The 25,158-nt window shown below is 41.3% G+C and overlaps 1 protein-coding gene across 1 annotated transcript; it reads left to right on the forward strand.

The window, feature by feature from the left end:
• LOC118579230 (zinc finger protein 60-like) lies at window positions 1-25,125 on the forward strand. Its single transcript, XM_036180366.1, is given in 6 exon segments — window positions 1-412; window positions 8,215-8,263; window positions 9,208-9,334; window positions 11,374-11,472; window positions 22,576-23,758; window positions 23,760-25,125. Coding segments are annotated over 5 exon segments (2,106 nt in total). The 5' UTR covers window positions 1-412; window positions 8,215-8,230; the 3' UTR covers window positions 24,424-25,125.
• The last annotated feature ends 33 nt before the right edge of the window (window positions 25,126-25,158 follow it).

Below are 25,158 nucleotides of genomic sequence, written 5' to 3' on the forward strand. Positions count from 1 at the left end.
TCCGTGTCCGCGTGTGTGTGTCCATGTGTGTGAGTGTGTGTGCGCGCGCTACGCCTGGAGCTCCCTTCATTGAGTCACTGCTCGTGGCTCTCCGCTCCTGCTTTCTCCCACGGCCGCGGGGCTGAGGCAGAGGACCCGGCTTCAGGAAGGAGAGGTCAGGGACGGAGTCTGAGGGAAGCTCTCCCTGATCCAGACTTGAGCTTGGGGCGAGCGTCCGAGGCCGGAAGCGCCTCCGAGGGTCGGAACTTTCTCAGCGCTCCGGCCGTGGCGAGTGCCGTGGGGAGTGAAGGAAAGTGCTCCTCGGACGTGTAGCCTGGGGCTCACGCTTGCTCGGGCTCCCGAGTCTGCGGCTCTTCGACCGAGGGCCTGGAGAAGAATGCGGACATTATTGCCACGCATCTGAGATTCAAGAGTGCGTTTGCTCTTTCTTCCTGTTTGAGAAGCGAGGTTGTAGTTTTAGACTATAGAATTGTCTCCTCGTCCTGTCCGCTTTAATTCGAGGAGAGGTGTCTAGTCTTACTGCAACTTGATATGCCATGTTTGGTTGAAATCCCTGGGAGGCCTGCCTTTTCTGATGGGAAAAGAGGAGTGGGTTTGAGGTTGGGACGCAGGTACCGGCAGAGCTGGACGGAGTGGAAACCACGGTTGATATGTAATATATGAGAGGAGAATTTTTTAAAAAAGAATATAGAACTGTCATAAATGAAGGAGGAACATGGCCAATTGATAACTTCACCATTGTGGTCCTTCCACTGCCCCATCTCTTTCCACTTAATATTCACATAATTCTGTTAGAGATCACTAACATCTTCTCTGTACAATCACTCACTCCCAAGATGTTACAGATAGGACCCTCCAGAGTTAACATTAGCGCTTTCAAACCCTGAGTTCCTAAATCTCTGTTTTGATGACATCACACATTAAGTGGCCATTGATTTTTAAAGGCCTTCCTTTCAAAGCAGAGGAGGAATGGAGGTGGTAGTTATTTCTGTTCACTCATGAGGATTTCAGGAGTGGGAAAGTGATAGCACTAAATTTGGCATCTTTGAGAGCTAGTGATTTTCAGGGTGTCTGTGTGTAGAAATGGGTAATATTGGCTAGATCCAGACGTGCAGTGCTGTGGTTGAACATGGGGATGTGTATCTGTGATATCTGGGCTGGAGTCTTGATTCTGTTCTCTTAAGGCTATCTAGCCTTGTCATGTACTGTACGATGACTGTTGTAAAGCCTGTTAGTACAGTGCCAGCTGCATAATAAGGGCCTGATGTGTTTTAGTTGTTGCTTTATGTGGTTGTTTTGGGTTTTCTATAGTATAGTAAAAGGGAGTGTTAGAAATAACGTGATTACTGGGGGGAAAAAAAAGCTACGTTTTCTAGTATACCCTTGAATCTCAGTACTTGAGAAGCCGAAGCAGGAAGACCTCTGTGAGTTCACAGTCAACCTGGTCCACACAGCGAGTTCCAGGCTAGCAGGGCCTCACAGTGAGACCTTGCCTCAAAAGTAAGAAGTAAGAGGAAGTGAATGTACTAATGTACAGAAGAATTCTTTTAATTTTCAGATTAAATGTTTTGAACTTTGTGGCAATGATACATACTTTGGAATCTTTATGTCTTTTGGGATGTCTAAATCTACCTGTCACGTTTTTCAGTGAGCACACTTAATGTCTCCTCCCTGAGACTTTCATAACCATTAATCATAGTCACTATGTTGCATGATGTATCTGGAACTTGTGTTGTGGAGCTGAACTTGTGTAGTCCTTGATCAGCATCTTCACATCTCCCTTATGGATCTACATCTCCCACTCTCAACCATGATGTTGCACATCTCGCCTCAGCCACTCACACTCCATTACCTCAGCCACTCACACCTCCATTACCTCAGCCACTCACACCTCCATTACCTCAGCCACTCACACTCCATTACCTCAGCCACTCACACTCCATTACCTCAGCCACTCAACCTCCATTACCTCAGCCACTCACACCTCCATTACCTCAGCCACTCACACTCCATTACCTCAGCCACTCACACCTCCATTACCTTAGCAACACCTCCATTACCTCAGCCACTCACACCTCCATTACCTCAGCCACTCACACCTCCATTACCTCAGCCACTCACACCCCCATTACCTCAGCCACTCACACCTCCATTACCTCAGCCACTCACACCTCCATTACCTCAGCCACTCACACCCCCATTACCTCAGCCACTCACACCTCCATTACCTCAGCCACTCACACCCCCATTACCTCAGCCACTCACACCTCCATTACCTCAGCCACTCACACTCCATTACCTCAGCCACTCACACCTCCATTACCTCAGCCACTCACACTCCATTACCTCAGCCACTCACACCTCCATTACCTCAGCCACTCACACCTCCATTACCTCAGCCACTCACACCCCCATTACCTCAGCCACTCACACTCCATTACCTCAGCCACTCACACTCCATTACCTCAGTCACTCACACCTCCATTACCTCAGCCACTCATACTCCATTACCTCAGCCACTCACACCTCCATTACCTCAGCCACTCATACTCCATTACCTCAGCCACTCACACCTCCATTACCTCAGCCACTCACACCTCCATTACCTCAGCCACTCACACTCCATTACCTCAGCCACTCACACCTCCATTACCTCAGCCGCTCACACCTCCATTACCTCAGCCACTCACACCTCCATTACCTCAGCCACTCACACCTCCATTACCTCAGCCACTCACACTCCATTACCTCAGCCACTCAACCTCCATTACCTTAGCTACTCATACCCCCATTACCTCAGCCACTCATACTCCATTACCTCAGCCACTCACACCTCCATTACCTCAGCCACTCACACTCCATTACCTTAGCCCACTCACACTCCATTACCTCAGCCACTCACACTCCATTACCTCAGCCACTCACACTCCATTACCTCAGCCACTCACACTCCATTACCTCAGCCACTCACACTTCCATTACCTCAGCCACTCACACTCCATTACCTCAGCCACTCACACCTCCATTACCTCAGCCACTCACACTTCCATTACCTCAGCCACTCACACTTCCATTACCTCAGCCACTCACACCTCCATTACCTCAGCCACTCACACCTCCATTACCTCAGCCACTCACACCTCCATTACCTCAGCCACTCACACCTCCATTACCTCAGCCACTCACACCCCCATTACCTCAGCCACTCATACTCCCATTACCTCAGGCACTCATACACCCTTTACCCACCATTTAACTTGTTCTTGTGATAGAACATTTTCAGATTCAGCATGAGTGAGATGGTGGGTGTTTGTCTTTTGTTAAAGATTAATTATTTTCATTCTAAATTCTGTGTGTGGGGTTATATGTACATGAGCACAGGTGCCCTCAGAGATCAGATGTAAGGGATCCACTGGAGCTGGAGCTACAGGCATTGTGAGCTGTTGGGGAACTGAACTCCTGACCTCTGGAAAAGCCATACCAGCTCTTAGCCTCTGAGCCATCTCTCCTGCCCCACCATTTGTCTTTTGTCTTTAGCTTATGTCCCTTGTTTTCCTCCGTGTTCACCCATGTTGTAGTAAATGGTTGGATATCATTGCACTGTGTCCGTGAACCTCATTCTGGATTTGCTTTGTCCATTCATCCTTTGGTAGGGTTCCATATCACAGCCATGTGAATAATGCTGGAATAAATGTGGGAATGTAAATGTCTCTTTGAGGTACTGATTTGATTTCCCTTGTATATCCCTACTCAGTAGTGGATTGATGGATCATGTGACAGCACTGATTATAATTGTTTGAAGCTCCACTGTATTGTTTTCTATAATGACTGTAGTAATTTACATTCCCTCCAGTAATGCGCTTTTTCCCACCACATTCTCCGCATTACCTTTTCTTTCTAATAATGGAAACTTCTCTTAAAATATTTATTTATTTCATTTTTTAATACTTATGAGTGTTTTGCCTAAATGTCTGTCTGTGCGCCATGTACACGTCTGCTACCCAAGAGGCCAGAAGAGGATGTTAAGTCCCCTGTAGTGACAGTGATGAGCCACCATGTGGGTGCTGGGAATTGAACCAGGTCCTCTGTAAGAACAAGTCTTCTAAACCACTGGGCCATCTATCTCTCCAGCCCCCCCTCTGTAATTGACACTCTTACAAGGCATGAGGAGGCCTCTCATTGTGATTTTAATGTGTATCTCTCTGGTGCTTATTTTTCATGTACCTCTAATAGGTACATTGATGTTCCATGTGGGGAAATGTCTGTTTCCGTGTTTTCCTCTTTCTTGATTAGCTTGTGTCCTTGTCACTGAATGTCTGCATTCCTTTGCTGTGAAGGAGTTTAGATGTTAACTCCTTGTCAGAGGTACAGTTTGCAAATATTCTCTCCCATTCTCTAGATTATCCCTCTACTCCTGACTGTTTCCTCTGCTGTGTAGTTTTTACTTTGGTTTGTCCATTTCCTTTTATTGCTTGTGTTTTCAGTGCTGCTCAGAACGCCCGGTGTCACGGAGGCTTTCCTGTATATTTTCTAGTAGTGTCAGCTTCAGCTCTTAAATCTGAGTCTGCTTTGAGTTGACTTTGCTGTGGTGTGACTAAAGGTCTGATGTCACTCCTGAATGTTAGTATTCAGTTTTGCCAGTACCACTAATTTCAGAGGCTAGCCTGGGACTTGGAGCAAGCCTCCTCCTTCTGTGTGCCCAGTGCTGGAAATATAGACGTATGTCACCACCACTAGCAGGACTTCCTATTGGCCTTCAGGATCACAAACCTTATGAAGCATAGACAGTTATAATGTCATGAGGTCACCCACTGAACTATCACAGACATGTATAAATGTGAGCTGGGGTGATGGCTCAGAGGGTACAGTGTGTGCAAGCATGAAACTATGCAATGTCAGATGCAGCCATGCATGTCTCTAATCCCAGCCATCCTACTGCAAGATGGGAGGGAGAGACAAGAGAATTCCTGGAAGGCTAGCTAGCCTGGTGTGTGCAGAGGCAGGAGGGAAGTAAGAATTAAGAAAGAAGGAAAATTTGTACGTGAATTTTGTGGGGAGACAAAATGTATAATTTTATAAGATTATCAAATGTGTACTTGGGAGTTGGGCATGGTGGTAATCTCAGCATGGGAAATGGAGGAAGCAGTGTTAGGAATTAGGGACAGCCTGGTATACTGTAGACTCTGTCTCAAAAGCAAACAGTTTCAAAGTATATTAAACCAAGGCTTTAAACCTTGTATTAAACCAAGTGTATTTAACCAAGCACTGGTTCCCCATTTGGTGATGGCTGCTCCCTAGACCAACGTTGTAGGGAGTTCTGAGGATGTGTGTGCTTCTCGGATCTTGTAAGTAGAGGTTGATGCTGCTGAAGGTTGTACAGAGCACAAGATAGTGCTCCCACATACCCCAACACAGAATAATTATGTCAACATGCTGAGATTGAAAAACCCAATTACAGAATTAAGACTTAGGACACCTGGAATGAATTTAATATTATTTTGGGCAAAATACCCCATAATTATGGAAAAAATGAAACAAATCCTACTCACCTCCTGTGACAGAATATTTTGTGCCTAATTATTTTCATAAAAATCATGGGTCTGTGGATTGTAGTATGGTTATCCTTTATTTTGTGACTAATAGCCACCTTTAAGTGAGTGTATGCTATGTTTATCTTTTGGAGTCTGGGTTACCTCACTCAGGGTGATATTTTCTAGTTCCATCCATTTGCCTGCAAATTTCATGATGCCATTTCTTTTAACAGCTGAGTGATACTCCATTGTGTAAATGTACCACATTTTCTTTATCCATTCTTTGGCTGATGGACATCTAGGTTTTTTCAGGTTCTTGCTATTACAAATAAAGCTTCTATGAAGATAGTTGATAAAGTGTCCTTGTGGTAAGGTAGAGAGCATCCTTTGGGTATATGATCAGTAGTGGTATGGCTGGGTCTTGAGGTAGATAGAGTTCCAATTTTCAGAGAAACCACCATATTGATTTCTAAGGTGTACAGCCATACAAGTTTGAACTCCCACCAGCAGTGAAGGTGTATAAGTGTTTCTCTTGCTCCAAATTCTCTCCAGCACGAGCTGTCACTTGTGTTTTTGATCTTAGCCTTTCTGACAGGTGTAAGATGGTAAATCAGAGTTGTTTTGATTTACATTTCCCTGATGGTTAAGGATGTTGAACATCTCAAGTGTTTCTCTGCCATTTGAGATTCTTCTGTTGAGAATTCTCTATTTAGATCTATACCCTGTTTTCTAATTGGATCATTTGGTTTGTTGGTGTCTAGTTTCATGAGTCCTTGACATATTTTGGAAAATCAGCCCTTTGTCCGATGTGGGGTTAGTAAAGATCTTTTCCCATTCTGTAGGCTGCTATTTTGTCCTACTGACAGTGTCTTTTGCCTTACAGAGCTTTTCAGTTTCGTGAGGTCCCATTTATTTGTTGTTGACGTTAGTGCCTGAACAATTGGTGTTCTGTCCAGGAAGTTGTCTCCTTTGTCAATGCGTTCAAGGGTATCCCCACTTTTTCTTCTACCAGGTCTGGATGGGGGCTGGGCATGGGACCAGGAGGGATCAGGTGAGGGGAGGATGGAGGGAGAGAGCACTGGGAAAGACAACTGGAATCAGGGGATCTCTGGGATGAGCTAGAAACCTAGTGCAGTGAAAACTCCCAGGAGTCTATGAGGGTGGCCCTAGCTAAGACTCCTAGCAATGAGAGATACAGAGCCTGAAGCAGCCATCTCCTAAAACCAGGAAAGACTTCCGGTGGAGGGATTGGGACCCCCAACCCAACCACATTACCTCTGACCTACAATTTGTCCTGCCTACAAGATATGCTGGGACAAAGGTAGTACAGAAATTATGGGAGTGGCCACCCAATGAGTGGTCCAGCTTGAGACCCATACTAAGAGAGGGAGCTTACACCTGACACTTCCCAGAGGGCGCCAGGCCCCAGAGGCTGGAAAGCCTAGGCACCTAAGGTAGAACCGAACATGACTGGCAAAAAAAGAAAAAAAAAAAAAGTCAATGAAATGATATATACTATCTGCTATACTCCTAGATCTTTGTCTAGCCCTATTGTCATCCGAGAGGCCTCACCTAGCAACGGATGGAAACAGGTGCAGAGACCCACAGACAAACATTGGGCAGACCTTGGGAAACCCTGTGGGAGAGGTGGAAGAAGGATTATGGGAGCCAGAGGGACCAAGGGCACCATGGGAAAACACACATAGTCAATTGTTCTGGTCTCATGGGGGCTCACAGAGACTGAACCACCAACCAGAAAACTTGCATGGCTAACCTGGGCTCTCTGCAGTTGTGTGGCTTGGTCTTCTTGTGGGACTCCTGCCTGAGGGAGCAGAGGCTGTCTCTGACTCTGTTGCCTACTCTTGGGACCCTTTCTTCCTGCTGGGTTGCCTCATCTAGCCTTAATAGGAGAGGCGGTGCCTAGTCTTGCTGTAAGTTGATATGCCATGGCTGGCTCATATTCATGGGAGGCATAAATGTTTCTGAAGGGAAGGGAAAAGTAGTGGATGAGGGCATGTGAGGGAGATTCAGGGAAAGACTGGAAGGAGAAGAGGGAAACTATGTTTGGGTTAAAAAATTAATGAATTGATTAATAAATTAAAAAAACAATTACAGTTTAATTGATACAATGGAAGCCACAATCATATCTGAGCAACAATACTCAGGAAAGTGTTCCATGGTGTACTATCCCACTGACTCAAAGTGGGTACGGAGTGCTGAACACTGCCTGAGGATTGCAGCTGCAGACCCTCTGGCCTTGCTGTGCCTCACTCAACCCCGAGTTTTTAAAGGAGTTTACAGTTTGGATGCTGTTACCCCTGTCAGCCCTGAAAGGTGGGATTCCAATAGGAAGATCTGCTTACAATAGGAAGAGGGGCCCAGTCTAGGGCTAGTTGGATCTCAGGATAGAAGATGGGATGCCTTCTGCTGGCATCTTCTGGAGGAACTTCAAGACAGTCATGCTTATGCTCTGCATATCCACATTGAGCCCTCATGCAATGGGTTGTCTGGGGTTAGGACAGAATCGGCTTTGTGTAGACTCCTCTCTGCTTCTAATTTGTGTATGGGAGGCTATGAGCGGTAGGAGAGGAGTTTATGAGTGGTTGAGGAAATCATGCTGATCTAAGTCACTCTGGGAACATCAAGTCACAATCCACTGAAAGGCTTTCTTTTTGTCCACCAGGGGAGGATCCTGAAGAATGGCCAGCTCTAGTTCTCAAGACATGGTCTGTGTAAGTTGACCTTTGTCTCTTTACATAGGGTGACTTTCAGGTTAGGTGACTCTTTACTCTCTTTTTTTCCTGAAGTTTCTCAAGGACCTGAAATCCTCCAGCTAGTCTACCCCATTACAGTGAGGGTTAGAAGGTCAAAGCACTTCCTGTCTGTGCCTCTTTCTTGCTGGTTCTGGAGTTTCCTTTGAATGCATTCCTGCACATCTGCTTTCTGCTTGGTCTGTGGTCAGTGAGGGCTGTTGTTGCAGAAGAGGTGACAGTCCACAGGGAAGTAGGGTCTTTGGGGGTGAACATTGAGGTGATGGTCTCCTTTGACTGCACTGGGACTCCTGATTGACATCTTTGGTGTTTTCAGGCAGATGACACAGGTTTGAGAGTGAATGGCCTCAGTGCATGTGTGTGATGAGATGACCTGCTTGAGGGGCTTTCAGAGAGAGTTCAGTGATGAGAGGGAAAGGTCATCCAGGCTGTGATTGGGAGGGGACTGTCGCCTCCAGAGTTCAGGAAGACCTGAGACACACTGTTCACCTTGAAAGTTTTTGTTTTTCAGGACAAAACCCATTAAACCTAATATGCCAGCAATATGGACTTTTATATAATTTTTGGACTCTAACATAGTTTACAAAAATCATTCTCGTGACAAAGAGTCTTTATGATATCATCTGATACCATAGTAAACTCAAAGACGCACACTGTTTCTTAGGTAGTTTACACTGAACCTGGGTGACATTTCTCTCTTGTGGGGTATAACTTGAAGGATGTGGATGGAATGGAAATGCACATTTATTAGATGTGTAGAGTGGGTACCATCATCCTTTACTGGGGGAGCTGGTGCAGTGAGGTACTTTGAGCATTTCCATGTCTTCTTTCTGTTCCTGAGTCCTTTTCCCTCTGAGTTCCATCTTGAACATTTCCCCAATTTCACTCTGTGTTTGTGGTTTCAGAGGTCAGTGACATTCAGAGATGTGGCTGTTGACTTCTCTCAGGAGGAGTGGGCCTGCCTGGATGCTACTCAGAGGGTCTTATACAGGGACATGATGTTGGAGACTTACAGTAACCTCGTCACAGTGGGTAAGGCCATCTGTCCCCATGAAAGGGGATGTGCCCTCTACACTGCTGGCTTCCCTCACTCTGAATGAAAAGATAGGGCCATTTTTCTGTGGTAGCTGAAGCTGGGCTTGGTGGCCATGCCTGTCATTTCTTTACTCATAAGGCTGAAGCAGGAATATTGTTGTGAGTTCAAGGTCACCCTCAGGTACATAGTGAGTTCTGTAGCCTAATCTACAGGATGAGGCCCAGTTTAAAACAAAACAAAACTAAACAACAAACTAAATTAAATAAATAAGGAAACAAATCAATAAATAGAATTAGTAACTAGAGAGATCGGTTGGTTAAGAGAACTGGTTGCTCTTGCAGGAGCCTGGGTTCAGTTCCCACCACATATAAGGTACCTCAGAAACCATCGATAACTTCAGTTCCAAGGCATCTGATGCCCTCATCTGGCCTTGATGGGCACCATGCACACATGTAGTGCTCAGACATACATGCAGACAGACACTCACTTGCACTTAAATTAGGTTTTAATCAATAAAATTTTAAAAGATGTAGCTGAGTTTTTCTTCTCAAATTAACCATTAGAGATTTGTTGGGTTGAAAACAGGAGCTTCATGAAGCAGCTGCCTTTTCCACACCCCTTGGAGATCCTCTCCTTGAGCTCTAGTTTCAGTGAGAGACCCTGTCTCAAAAACTAAGCTAGAGAACATCTTACACTAGTCTTTGGCCTATACACACACACACACACACACACACACACACACACACACACACACGTGTAAATGAATACCTACATGTACACATATATCTCATGAACACATATATACGCCATATGTGCACACATACACTACTGAGTAAAAGAGCCAATAGGATTCACTTACTAATGAATCAACAGAATTGATTTAAAACAGAAGTGGTCACATTATATTTTCTTCAATGAACATTTCCTTTACCTGGTTTGTTGTGGAAGTTTCAGGCTGTGAAGTTTGTTGTTTTCATTGAGCAAATCTATAAGATTGAATTGTAACTGTAAAAGAAAGCAACATAAATAGTAATACTGATAATAGTTTTTGTTGCTGGGAATAATAACTCAGTGGTTGAGCACTTACCCAGCATGTTCAAAGCCCTAGTTCAATCTCTATCATTATAAAATGAATAAATAGAAATTAAAAATAATAATAATAATTTTGTGTTAGTATAGGTCAGATAGTATTCAAAGTTTTTGAATATAGTGTTTAATGTCAGTATTACCCCTATCCAATAGATATCAACTCAATCTAAATAATAATGATAACTGATAATAATATAAAGCTTGGAATATAACTCAGTGTTAGAGTACTTTCAATAATTATTATGTAGCTCAGGCTGTCTTTGGAGTTGCTATGACACTAAGGCTGGCCTTGAACTTTTCATTTGCCTGCTTCCACTTCTCAAGTGTTGTGATTTCAAGTGTGTGCCATCATGCCCAGTTTTTAGATGGGAAAATTGATCATAGAATCTTATGGGACTTGCCTAAATAAATGGCATTGTTGGTGAGCTTCAGAGAAGGGGTTTACACTAGACAGTGTAGCCTTGGTTCATGTTCTCCCCCACTGTATGTACTTTCCCCTTAAGTGACAAGCCTTATCTGCATTTAAATGAGATGAAACCCTTTTCTGAAACAGCTGATTTCTCACCCAGGTTCTCCTCTGAAGTCTTTCCTCAGTATTATTTTGTCTCTTAGTGTATTTTATCTGTTTTTCCAAGACAGGGAGGGGTCTTGCTCTGCAGCACAGATTGGCCCTGGTCATTCCCCACCTGCTGAGCTAACAGGCATGGTCCACCATCCCAAACTGTATAGACTTTCATAATAAATAAGTCTGTATTTTTAAAACTCTGCACAGGCAGCTCATGGTGGCACACACCTTTAGTCCCAGCATTTGGGAGGCAGAGGCATGCAGATCAAGAAAGTTCCAGGACAGCCTGGTCATCATATTGAGTTCCAGGACATTCTGGGATAACTAGAGGGACCAAGTTTTAAAAAGTCCCCACATGTGTTATTTCTTCTTTCTTTTAAGTGGGAAGTTCCGTTTCCAAACCCGATCTGATCGCCTTATTAGAGCAGGAGAGAGAGCCCTGGATGGTTGTGACGGAAGTAACAGACAGGCCCAGCCCAGGTGAGTAAGAGGAAGGCAGGACTCCAGCATTGCCAGGCACAGCATGTGGTCGGAGAGTCGCCTCATGGCTGACACTGGGTTGACACACTTTCTTCAAATCGCCAAGGCCTGTGGAAGAACATGCCTGAGACCTGGGAAGGAAGTCAAGGTCATATAGCAAAGGCTGTCACAGGGGCTTCTAGTTCACGAGTCACTAAGTTGTCCTCACCTTCTTCCCTCTTACTGGAGCAGTTACCCGCTTCCTACCAATTTAAACATACCTTATTGGTGGTGTGTGTGCACACAGGTGTGCAGGTACCCAAAGAGGCCATAAGAGTGTGGGGCTGGAGTTACAGGTGGCTGCTGGTACTGGAACCCAGGTCCTTTGGAAGAGCAGTCAGTGTCCTTAACCGCTGACCCAATGAGAAGACAATCTGAACACCAGTGAAGGCATAGCAAATATTTTAATTGTATATCTTCATAGTCACTCTAATCAAGGTGTGATGGTGTGGCCTATGCTTCTAACTGCAGCACTTTGGGGAAGTGGAAAAGGCCGATCCCTTGTCTTGCTAACAACTCGGACTACTTTACCTGTCAAGTGCTGGAATCCAGCTCCAGTGGGATTCTGATCACAGGAAAGAAGTGTGAAGTTGGTGAAAAAGACCACCAGTTGTCTTTCAAACAGATGGCACCAGATAGCTCAAGCTATCTTTATTTATTATACAAGTTCTGATGCATTCAAGCATGAACAGTTTGAATACTTTTCTCTTTAATCAGTTTCCAAGAATCATTATGAATAATTTAGTTTCTTTTCCTCTTCCCCACTCCCTTGACATCATTGACCTTTACCCCATATTATTAATTTTATATTGGAAGCCAAATGATTATATCTAGCCAGGCACATCTTTTTCCAACTGTGCCCTAGATAACAGCAAACATTGCAGTTATAAAACAAGAGAGATTCAAACCCTATGGTTAGTTTTTAAGAATGGATACTTTTTGTTTGTTTGTTTGTTTGTTTGGTTTTTCAAGACAGGGTTTCTCTGTAGCTTTGGAGCCTGTCCTGGAACTCGCTTTGTAGACCAGGCTGGCCTCAAACTCACAGAGATCCACCTGCCTCTGCCTCCCGAGTGCTGGGATTACAGGCATGTGCCACCACCGCCCGGCGTAACAATGGGATACTTTTTATATTTTTTGTAATCAGCTGAATGTATGATGCCATACCTATGATATTATTTCAGGGCTAAGTCAATTTCTGAATAATTTGTAAACAACTGTTGTAATCCTATTCTTTATACATTCTCAAAGTGGTAATAATTACCTAACTCTTTAAATGATGGGACCAAGTTTATATTCTGGCAGTTTCTATATTTACTTTTTACTTCCAAGGGAACTGGGAGTTTTAACTGAAAAAAAGTCTAACCATTCATGTCCTTGCACCAGAGAGATATCTGTCCTCTTGTGTCCTTTATCTCTTCCTTATATGTTCCTATAAATTTTTTAACAGTTTTTTTTCATTTATTTTACATATCAACCACAGTTTCCCCTTTCTCCTCTCTTTCTGTATGACCCTCTGCCTCCTATTGACCCCCCCCCCCCATCCACTCCTCCATCTCCTTTCAGAAAGGAGGCTTGAACAAAGCATGGCACATCAAGTTGAGGTAAAACCAAGCTCCTCCCCCTGCATAAAGGCTGGGTGAAGTAAGTCAGGTTGGGGAACAGGTTCTCAGAAGCCAGCTAAGTGCCAGGGACAGGTCCTGATCTCTGTTAGGACCCTAACAAAGAGACCAAGCTACACAACTGTCACACACATACAGAGAGCGTAGGTGGATCCCATGCAGGCTCCCTAACTGTTGGTTCAGAGTCCATGAGCTCCTGTGAGCTTGGGCTAGTTGTCTATGTGGGTTCCTCACTAGTGACCTTGACCCGCCCTGGCTTGTATAATCCCTCCTCCCTTTCTTCAGGAGGACTCTGGAGCTCGGCCCAGTACTTGGCTGTGGATCTCTGCATCTGTTTCCATCAGTTACTGGATGACGGCTCTCTGATGATGATTAGCAGTCTTAGGTGGAGTCATCCTTGTGGATTCCTGGGGGTTTCCCTGGCACCAGGTTTCTCCCTAACCCCAAGTTGTCCCCCCATCAAGTCATCTCTTTCATTACTGTCCCACTCCATCCTGACCCCAACTTGTCTCCTGCACCTGGCCCACCCAACCTGCTGCCTCGAGTTCCCATCTCCCCACCCCATCCCCAGTTTACCCAGGATATCTCTTATATTTCCCCTTCCCAGGTAAATCCATGCATCCCTCTTTGGGCCCTCTTTGTTATCTAGCCTCTCTGGGGCTGTGGATTGTAGGTTGGTTAGCCTGTACTTTTAATATCCACTTATAAGTGAGCACATACCATATTTGTCTTTCAGGGTCTAGATTACCTCACTCAATTATTTTTTCTAGTTTTATCCATTTGCCTACAAATTTTGTGAGGGTGTTTTTTATGGCTGAGTAATGTGAATATAGAGCTCCATTATGTAAATGTACCACATTTTCCTTATCCAATCTTTGGTTGAAGGGCATCTAGGTTGTTTCCAGGTTCAGGCTATTATGAATAATGCTGCTATGAATATAGTTGAGCAAATGTATTATTGAGCATCCTTTGTTTATATGCCCAAGATTGGTATAACTACTTGGAATAGATTGATTCCCAATTTTCTGAGAAACTGCCATATTGATTTCCAGAGTGGCTGTATACATTTACACTCCCACCAGCAGTGAAGGAGTGTTCCCTTTACTCCACATCCTCTCTAACATAAGCTGTTGTCAGAGTTTTTGATTTTAGCCATTCTGACAAGTGTAAGATGGTATCTCAGAATCCTTTTGGTTTGTATTTCCCTGGTGACTAAGGATGTTGAACAATTCTTAAGTATATTTTGGCCATTTGAGATTCTTTTTTTGAGAATTCTGTTTCTATCTGTACCACATTTTTAATTGGATTATTTGGTATTTTGATATCTAGTTTTTTAGTTCTTTATATATTTTGGAAATTAGCTGTCTATCAGATGTGGGGTTGATGACCTTTTCCTATTCTGTAGGCCACTGTTTTGTCTTATTGACCATGTCCTTTACCTTACAGAAGCTTTTCAGTTTCAGGAGGTCTTATTTATTAATTGTCAATGTCAGAGTCTATGCTACTGGTGTTATATTCAGGAAGTAGTCTCCTGTGCTAATGCATTCAAGGCTACTTCCCACTTTCTCTTCTATCAGGGTCAGTGTAACTGGATTCATGTTGAGGTCTTTGATCTACTTAGATGAGTTTTGTTCAGGGTGATAGATATGGATCTATTTGCATTCTTCTACATGCTGCCATCCAATTATGTCAGTACTATTTGTTGAAGACATTTTCTTTTTTCCTATGTATAATTGACTGTCAAAAACCAGGTGTTCATAGGTATGTGGATTAATGTCATAATTGAATTAATTCAATTCAATTCCATTGATCCACATGTCTGTTTTTATGCAAATACCAACCTATTATTACTATAGCTGTATAGTAGAGCTTGAAGTTAGGAAGTTTCTTTATTGAACTGGATTGTTTTAGCTATCCTGGGTTTTTGTTTTTTCATATGAAATGGAGTATTGTTCATTTGAGGTCTATGAATATTGTGTTGGGATTTTGATGGGGATTGCATTGAATTTGTAGATTGTTTTTGGTAAGATTGCCATTTATTTATTTATTATTTATTTATTTATTTATTTATTTATTTATTTATTTATTTTTTACTATGTTAACCCTACCTATCCATGAGCATGGGAGGTCTTTCCATTTTCTCATTTCTTCTTCAATTTCTTTCTTTAAAGACTTAAAGTTCTTGTCAGACAGGCCTTTGGTTTGTTTGGTTATAGAATTACCCTAAGGTATTTTATATTATTTTTGGTTATTGTAAAGGGTGTTGTTTCTATGATTTCTTTCTCAGCCCATTTATCATTTGTATGTAGGAGGGTTACTGATGTGTGTGTGTGTGTGTGTGTGTGTGTGTGTGTGTGTGTGTGTGTGTTAATCTTGTATCCTGCCACAGCACTGAAGGTGTGTATTAGCTATTGGAGTTTCCTGGTAGAATTTTTGGGGTCATTTATGTGTACTATCATATCATCTGCAATTAGAAAAGTTTGACGTCTTCCTTTCCAATTTGTATCCTCTTGATCTCTTTAAATTGTCTTATTATTCTAGCTAGAACTTCAAGTACTGTATTGAATAGATATTAGATGCTGAAAAAGCCTTTGACAATATTGAACACCCCTTTATGATAAAGATCTTGGAGAAATCATAGATACAAGCAAAATACCTAAACATGTTAAAAGCAATATATAGCAAGCCAACATCCAACATCAAATTAAATGGAAAGAAACTCAAAGCAATTCCACTAAAATCAGGAACAAGACAAGGCTGTCCACTCTTTCCATATCTATTCAATATAGTACTCAAAGTTCTAGCTAGAGCAATAAGACAACAAAAGGAGATCAAGAGGATACAAATTGGTATCACTGCCTGGGGGATCAGCCTCCAGCAGCACAAGACTCAAAGGGAAATCCACAGAATTGGTGCCTATTAGACTTTTCTACCTGACAGGGTTAGGGAAAAAGACACTCACACTTTTTCTTGCTGGTTTCTTTCTTTATTCTTTATTCTTCCACTGTACACATTTTTCTATAGCTTATATACTCCAACAAAATCTTTCAGGCAATATAGGAATTACAATGTGGTTACATTCTATTTTTCAAATGAATGATGATAATGAATACAGGTTTTCCATCTCCCTTACATGATTAAAACAAAGTCACTCCAATAACCCACATACATTTACTTCTAAGTAACTTATTACAGATTAATAGAATATGAGCAACTAGAAGGTATTTTTTTCTTAGCCAACTCTTTTGTTGGCAGGCATCAATTTGCAGTTACAAAGAAAGAATCAACCACTTTATTATTTACCTTGAAAGGTAATCTTATAAGGAATCCTAAACCTAAATTTTATACCTAAACAATAATCAGCTGTACTTTAAATCTTTCAGGTGAAAAAGTGGGCATGCTCTCTCTGTGTTCTCTCCTCTTTCCGCACTCCTTCTGTATTTCTCCCCCCTCCATGTGGGCGCTCTCTCTCTCTTCCTCCTTCCCTCTCTCTCTCTCTCAATAAAGCTCTAGAAAGGTAAAAACAAAATTCTAGAAAGGTAAAATCTCTCAGGTACATACTCATTTATCAATAGTTTCTTATTTCAGGAGATTGAGGGCAGAAACGAGTACAAGGAATTAATCATTGCCTTTGATCAGCGTCCACACTAGCAATAACAATTGGGCTGCTTTATATTTTTGGCCTCAGCCTGTGTCCTTGTTAACTTTAGATTGTTTTGGGGGGTTTTCATCTCAAAGCTATTATCAAAACATCTGATCTAACCTGAAGTTATTTTAAGACTTTGTTTCAGCTAATGATGCACACCTAAACTTGTGACTTCAGCTTTAAGCATTAAGATTAAAGGAATTTGAGCCTGGCTCCTGGGACTCAATTGTTTTTCTTTCTTTTCTTTTCTTTTTTAAAAGGTTTATTTATTATGTATTCAGTGTTCTGCCTGAAGGCCAGAAGAGGGCACCAGATCTCATTACAGATGGTTGTGAGCCACCATGTGGCTGCTGGGAATTGAACTCAGGACCTCTGGAAGAGCAGTCAGTGCTCTTAAACTCTCAGCCATCTCTCCAGCCCATCATTTGTTTTTCTTAATCATCAACTTGAACTGTGATCCTTAGGTGAAACTCATAGGCCCTAGCTGTGTAACATTTACTTGGATTTATTTTTATTAATCAAAATTGTGCAAACTAACATTATTATCAATTAGACAGTACAGCTTAGGAAGAAATTGTCTTCATAATAAGATAAACACACTACAGGCAGCGGTGATCTCCCCACATCCATTCACACCATGTCAGTTACCAGAGAAAGACAGCAGCAGCAAACATGTAAAGGCACAGCAGAAGCAAGAGACATTCCAGGGCCTGTCATCTCGGGGCCTTGCCTATCCAAGATTCACCCATTATGGAGCTGCCTCCTGGTGGGCTGACACCTTGAACTTCAATTGCCACCTGTTGCTCCTCTGACATGGCCACTGGCAAATTGGAAAGGAAGAAGTCCTATACGTTTTTAGTGTCATCTTTAAGAAACTGTCTCCCAAGTTCTTAAGTTCTTTGGAATACAGTTATCTCTTTTTTTTAGGATAGTTAAGCAATAATCATTAGCCCTAGTGAGTTCCTCATGCTTACTCAGAATGACTGCAAAGGCAGCCAAGAGTGACTAGAGAAACCAGTTTCTGTGAATGGCTGCAGAGAGGCTTAATTTCTTTGTAGGAACTTTTAGAAAAATGTTCAGCTTTTGTTCCCAGTAAACTCAGCCACAAACATATTTGACAAAACTAGGAATTACTATAAGAATAAGCATAATGAAAGTTAGAGAGGCCTGAAGTTCATGGGCTCCCTAGGATCAGCTTGGGGGTATGATATGATATGATATGATATGATATAATAAAGCTAAAACGGAAAATGATACATTGGGTTGGGATGAAACAAACTCTCCTAAGGAACCACCACATGGATTTCCATAGTAATTGTACAAGTTTGCACTCCTACCAGCAATGGATGAGTGTTCCCCTTACTCCACATGTTCTACAGGTCTTTGACAGGATTCTCCAAAGGGCCTTGTCTTAATGAACAAAACATTTATGCACCATTCCCAGGGGTGACAGCATGGCTTCCTCCAGTCAAGCTCCAGACAAATGAGAGACCCTGACTTAAAAAAAACAAAAAAACAAAAACACCAGGTGGGTAAGCCAGTGAAACAACATGTGAGTGCACACACAACACAGCCTTCTACCTAGCTTGGCATGGGGGTTGTGATGGCTCTTCTTGGTTGTCAACCTGACTACATCTGGAACTAACTAAAACCCAAGCAGCTGGATACACATGTGAGAGAATTTTCTTAAATCATTTGAAATGGGAAGACCCACCTTTAATCCATTTCTTTTGAGGTAGGAAGGTGTACCTTAAATCTGAGACATGCCTTCTGGTAGCATCCTCTAAAAAGGATGTAAGGAATAATGAATAAAAGAATAAGGAAGCTCTTGCCTTTTGTCTGCTTCCCCTCACTCTGCTGGCAAGTCCATTCCTTCTCTGGCTTGAGAGCCTGATTCTTCAGATTCTAGCATGTATTGAAGACCAGCTGAGACATCCAGGCTCGTGGAGTGAAAGACTTCTAGATTCTTGGACTTTGTGTTGCTAGACAGGCATTGTTGGCCTGGCTGGACCACAGCCTGTAATCCACTCTCATAAATCTCATATATATAGAATGAGCAGTTCTCGTCCCCTAGAAAACCCTGACTAATACAGGGGACATATCTGTAATACCAGGGTTTAGGAGGTGGAAGCAGGAAGATCAGAACTTCAAGGTTATCCTCAGCTATTTACTGAGTTTGAAGCCAGCCTTGGCTACATGAGACCATCTCAAAACATAGAGGGGTTAGAAAGATGGTTCAGTGGTTAAGATCAATTACTACTCTTACAGAGGACCCAGCTTTTACTACCAATACCCAACACTCTCAGAGGTTTGCAACCACCTACAACTCCAATTCCAAAGAATCTGGTAATCTCTTGGATTCCTGGGGTACCAGGCATGCAAATTGTATACATACATACATGTAGAGGCTCACAAAAATACATAAAATGAAAAGAAATGAATCATTAAAAATAAGCCAAAACCTTTTAAAATGCAGACAAATAATAACAGCAACAATGAAACCTTCCCAAATAAAGCATCAGAAAAGAACTTCTGTCACCTAAATGTACTAATTGATAATGTCACCTAAATGTACTAATTGATAACGTTTTGCCTTATGTTCTGTGTTTGTCTACAACTATATGTTTAAACACTTTCTTTGGACTGTTTGATGGTAAGTCACTAATATGACACTTGAATCTAAGTATTTCATGTATCCACTGGTAGGATATTATCCACTAACAAGCTTCCATCAATCCTTATAACTATCATCCTAAGAAAAGTATCTCAGGAGGATCCTCAGAAGTTCAGTTTCTTCTATGGGTTTTCCCATTTTGATGGACAGTTTTTATTTGATTTTAATATTCCGAACATTTCAGTTTCAAAATTCTTAAATGCATTTATTATTGGGTTTCCTTAAATGTCTTTTTCTCCCCTTTTTATTGAGAATTGATTTTTTTCCTCACATAATATATGCTGATCATGGTTTCCCATCTTTCTACTTTCAGTTCCTTTCCATCTCACCTGTCATCCAGATCCACTCCCTTTCTGTCTCTCCTTAGAAAACACACATGCTTCTATGAGATAGATATGATATATAATATAATATGATATAATATAATGTAATAAAATAAAGCTAAAACGGAAAATGATACATTGGGTTGGGATGAAACAAACTCTCCTAAGGAATCACCACATGGATTTCCACAGTAATTTTACAAGTTTGCACTCCTACCAGCAATGGATGAGTGTTCCCCTTACTCCACATGATCACCAGCATGAGTGGTCACTTGTTTTATAAATTTTAGCCATTCTGATGGGTGTAAGATGAAAGCTCAAAGTAGTTTTGATTTGTATTTCCCTGGTAGCTAAGAATATTGAACATTGTTTCCCAGCCATTTGATTTTCCTCTTTTGAGAATGCTCTTTTTTGATCTTTACCCCATTTTTAATTGGGTTACTTGTTTTCATGATATCTAGTTTTTTGAGTTCTTTATCTATTTTGGATGTTAGCCCATTATCAGGCTTGTGGTTGATAAAATCTTTTCCTGCTATGTAGGCTGCCGCCTTATCCGAGTGACAGTATCCTTTGATGTGCAGAAGCTTTACAGTTTCATGAGGCCCATTTATTAATTGTTGATCTTTGTGCCTGTGTGTGTTCTGTTCAGTAACTCTTCCTGTGCTGAGTTCAAGGCCATGCCCTACTTTCTTTTCTATCAGGTTAGTGTATCTGGTTTCATGTTAAGGTCTTTGATCCATTTGGAGTTGAGTTTTGTGCGTGGTGGTAAGTATGGATCTATTTGGATTCTTGTACATACAGCCATCCTTTTTGGCACCTTTTTTTTCTAATGTACATTTTGGCTTCTTTACCAATAGTCAGGTGTCCATACGTGTGTGGATTTATATTTGGGTCTTCAATTCAATTCCCTTGATCAATGTGTCTGTTTTTCTGCCAGTACTATACTGGTTTTATTACTATAGCTCTGTAGTACAACTTGAGATTGGGGATGTTGATACCTCCTGCAGTTCTCTTATTATTCAGGATTGTTTTAGTTATCCTGGGGTTTTTGTGTTTGCATATGAAGATGAAAGTTAGCCTTTCAAGCTGTAAAGAATTGTGTCGGAATCTTAATGGAGATTGCATTGTATCTGTAGATTGCTCTTGGTAGGGTGGCCAAGTTTACTATAATAATTCTACCAATCCATGAGCATGGAAGATCTTTCCATCTTCAGATACATTCTTCAGTTTTTTTCTTCAGTATCTTGTCATTTTTATCATACAAATATTTCACTTGCTTGGCTAAAGTTACCAAATAATATTGTATATTATTTGGGGTGATTGTAAAAAGTGTTGTTTCCCTGATTTCTTCTTCTTTCTCAGGCCATTTGTCATTTGTACACAGGAGGGTTACTGATTGTTGTGATTTAATTTTGTATCCATCTTCTTTGCAGAATATGTTTATGAGCTGTAGGAGTTTCCCCAGTGGAATCTTTAGGGTCACTTATGTATACTGTCATATCATCTGCAAATAAAAATACTTTGACCTTTCCAATTTGTATGCCCTTGGTCTCCTTAGTGTCTTATTGCTCTAGCTAAGACTTCAAGTACTCTATTGAATCAGCATGGAGAGAATGGAAAACCTCGTCTTATTCTGGATTTTAGTGTAATTGCTTTCAGTTTCTCTGTATTTAAGTTGATGCTGGCTATTAGCTTGCTGTGCAGTGCCTTTATTATATTGAGGTATGTCCCTTTTATCCATAATATCTCCATGACTGTTACCATGAATCAGTGTGGAATTTTGTCAGAGGCCTTTTCTGTGGATAATGAGATGATCATGTGACTTCTTTCTTTCATTTTGTTTATATGATGGATTACATTTATTGATTTATATATGTTGAACCATCGCAGCATCTATTTATCATGGTGGATGATCTTTTTGATGTTTCCTTGGATTTGGTTTCCAAATATTTTGTAGAGAATATTTATATCTATTTTCATCAGGGAAATTGGTCTGTAGTTCTCTTTGTTGGGTCTTTATGTGGTTCAGGTATCTAAGTTCTACCACATGGCTCATGGTTTGTTACCTCATTTCATACATGTCCTGCTTCCTCTGTGTCTGGCTGGTGACTCCTCTGACTCCACCCTTCTTTTTAGAATTTTCCTAGTCTCATTCTCCTGCCTAACCTTACCCTGTCCAGCTATTGGCCAGTCAGCTTCTTTATTAAACTAGTCACAGTGACATATATTCACCTAATGTAAAGGAATATTCTACAGTGCACCACCACCAGGTATCTCTCCTCTTTCTTTCTGGTTTCTTTTTAGCTTTTAAGCTTTTCTTTTTAGGCAGAGTCTCATTATTTAGTCCAAGCTGGCTTAGGACTCAGGACCCTGTTATGTCTGGCTCCTTGTTGATGGGATTACAATTGTACACATCCACCATCACAGATTTTTTACCCTGTTTTATTTTTCAGAATTTCAAGTCCAGGCTAGTTTTCTTAAAGTGTGACACATATTCTGTATTTCTGTGCATTGATTTTTTTTCTCATGATTTGGTTCAAAAACCTTCACCAAAGGATGTGTATTTCAAATAGTATGCAAAAAAGCACATACTATTATTTCAGTTTAGTTTGTTTTAATCTCATTAAGCAGATGTGCCTTCCCAAAAGAGTATTGTCTTACATAAACTTTCATTATTGCTGCTCTTCTTGCTCCTGTTCAGCTTCTCAGAAAATACTTTAGAGTTGGGCCATTGATTGAATGGATATTGTCTTTGTGTGTCACAGAGAAATAAAATAGTCTTGCTCTCTCCTTTTCTTTCAGATTTTGAATCAAATTATGAAGCTCAAAAGTTATCTCCAGACAATCATAATATAAATTTACTCAAAGAGAGCATAAAGCATGTAAAGAAAACTTTTGACCTCCAGGGCTCCAGTTTTAGTAATGGCCCCAACTATAGAACATTCAAGGGACTACAGAGTTGTCCAGAAGGAAAAGATGATCAAAAGATTACAAAGAAGGAAAAAATACCTACTTTTGCCAGTCAAACTATTACTCACAATATAGAAAAAGCATATGAATGTAAAGAGTGTGGGAAGTACTTTGGTTGTACTTCAACTCTTATTCAGCATCAGACTATTCATATTGGAAAGAAAGCCTATGAATGCAAGGATTGTGGGAAGGCCTTCAGATGCCAGCAACAGTTTACAAGACATCAGAAATCTCACAGTGGTGAGAAACCTTATAAATGTGATGAATGTGGAAAGGCATTTCATCTTCCCAATCTGCTTAAGTACCATAAAACCATTCATACAGGTATAAAACCATTTGAATGTGAGGAATGTGGGAAGTCCTTCAAGCGAGTCTCCCACCTTGTTGAACATAGGAGTATTCATGCTGGTGCAAAACCATATGAATGTAATGAGTGTGGCAAAGCCTTTAAACGTCGCTCATATGTTACACAGCATCAGAAAATTCATTCTGGTGAGAGACCCTTTCAGTGTAAGGAATGTGGAAAAGCCTTCACTTTTCTGGCACAGCTCAATCGGCATCAGAATATTCATAATGGAGGGAGAGCATTTGAATGTAAGGAGTGTGGGAAGATATTCAGTTTTGGTTCATACCTTTTGCGGCACCAGAGTATTCATACTGGTGAGAAACCCTTTGAGTGTAAAGTATGTGGGAAGGCTTTTAGGCTTCAGTCATACCTTTCTGAGCATAAGAAAACTCACACTGATGAGAAACCTTTCAAGTGCAAGTTATGTGGGTTAGCCTTCCGACGTAAGGACCAACTTAGTGAGCATCAGAGAACTCATACTGATGTGAAACCCTATCAGTGCAAGGAATGTGGGAAATCCTTTCGTCGGCGTTCAAGTTTTACTGATCATCAGAGTATTCACACTGGAAAGAAACCCTTTGGTTGTAAAGAATGTGGAAAAGTCTTTAGACTTAATATACATCTTCTACGACATCAGAAATTTCATAGTGGCAAGAGACCTTTTGAATGCAAAGGCTTTTCATCTTTCCAGCCAGCTTAATTACCATAAAAGCATTCATACAAATCAAAAACCATTTGCTTGCAAGGAGTGTGGGAAGTCCTTCAATTATGTCTCTAGTCTTGTTGGTCATAGAATTATTCATGCTGGTGTGAAACCATATGAATGTAATGAGTGTGGGAAAACCTTTAATCATCGCTCAAACCTCAAGCAACATCAGAAAATTCATTCTGGTGAAAGACCCTTTCAGTGCAAGGAATGTGGAAAGGCCTTTATTGTTCTGGCACAGCTCACTCGGCACCAGAGCATTCATACTGGAGAGAAATCATTTGAATGTGAGCAGTGTGGGTCAGCCTTCAGACTTAAGTCCCTACTCAATCAACATCAGAAAATTCATACTGATGTGAAACCTTATCAGTGCAAGGAATGTGGAAAGGGTTTTGTTCGTGGTACATTCCTTAAAATTCACCAGAGAATCCACACTGGTGAGAAGCCCTTTCAATGTAAGGAATGTGGGGAAGGCTTTCAATATCATTACCAATTTCTTGGACATTTTAGATTTCATACTGGCAAGAATCCTTATGAATGTAAAGAATGTGGGAAGTGCTTTACTTGTGGTAGATACCTTAAAGTACATCAAAGAATTCACACTGGTGAGAAACTTTACCAATGTTAAGAATGTGGGAAGACCTTTAGTCAAAAATCAAACTTGGTTGGACACACTAAAATTCATAGTGGAAAGAAGTCTTATAGAAGTAAGGAATGTGGAAATTCCTTTAGCAATAATGCTAAGCTAGCTGTATATCAAAATTTGTATTGGTGAGAAACCACATTGAATGTAAGAAATGTGGGAAGATGTTTAGATTTAGTTCAGCCTTCGCTGAATAACAGAGAATTCATACTGGTGTGACACCCTAAAGAATGAGAAAATACTTTCAATTGGAACTCAGGCCTTCAAAATAAAGGAATCCATGCTTAGTTGAAACCCTGTGGATGCAAGGAATGAGGGAACACTTTTAGAATTAGCCAAGCTCTTAAAGCTCTTCACAGAGTCCATATAAGTCTGAAACCCTATGAATGTAAAACATGTGGGAAAGCATTTATTGTAATGGTGAGCTTACACAACATCAGAAAATCCATGATCATCAGGAGTCCTGTGCATGTTAAGAAAGTGGATAAGTCCTCGTATGAAAATTTTAGTGAACATCAGAGAACTCATTTTGGCAAGATTGTGGATGAAAAGAATTTGGGAAAAACTTTAATCTGCTCTAGTATCTAGTATTTGGTCACCATCAGAGTATTCATATACTCTTCGTGCCAAGAACCCTTTTGTCTTAGGGTTTCTATTGCTTCAATGAAACCCTGAGACCAAAAAGCAAGTTGGGAAGGAAAGGATTTATTTGGCTTACAC

This window comes from Onychomys torridus, chromosome 1 (genome assembly GCF_903995425.1).
Source record: "Onychomys torridus chromosome 1, mOncTor1.1, whole genome shotgun sequence".
Classification (NCBI taxonomy): domain Eukaryota; kingdom Metazoa; phylum Chordata; class Mammalia; order Rodentia; family Cricetidae; genus Onychomys; species Onychomys torridus.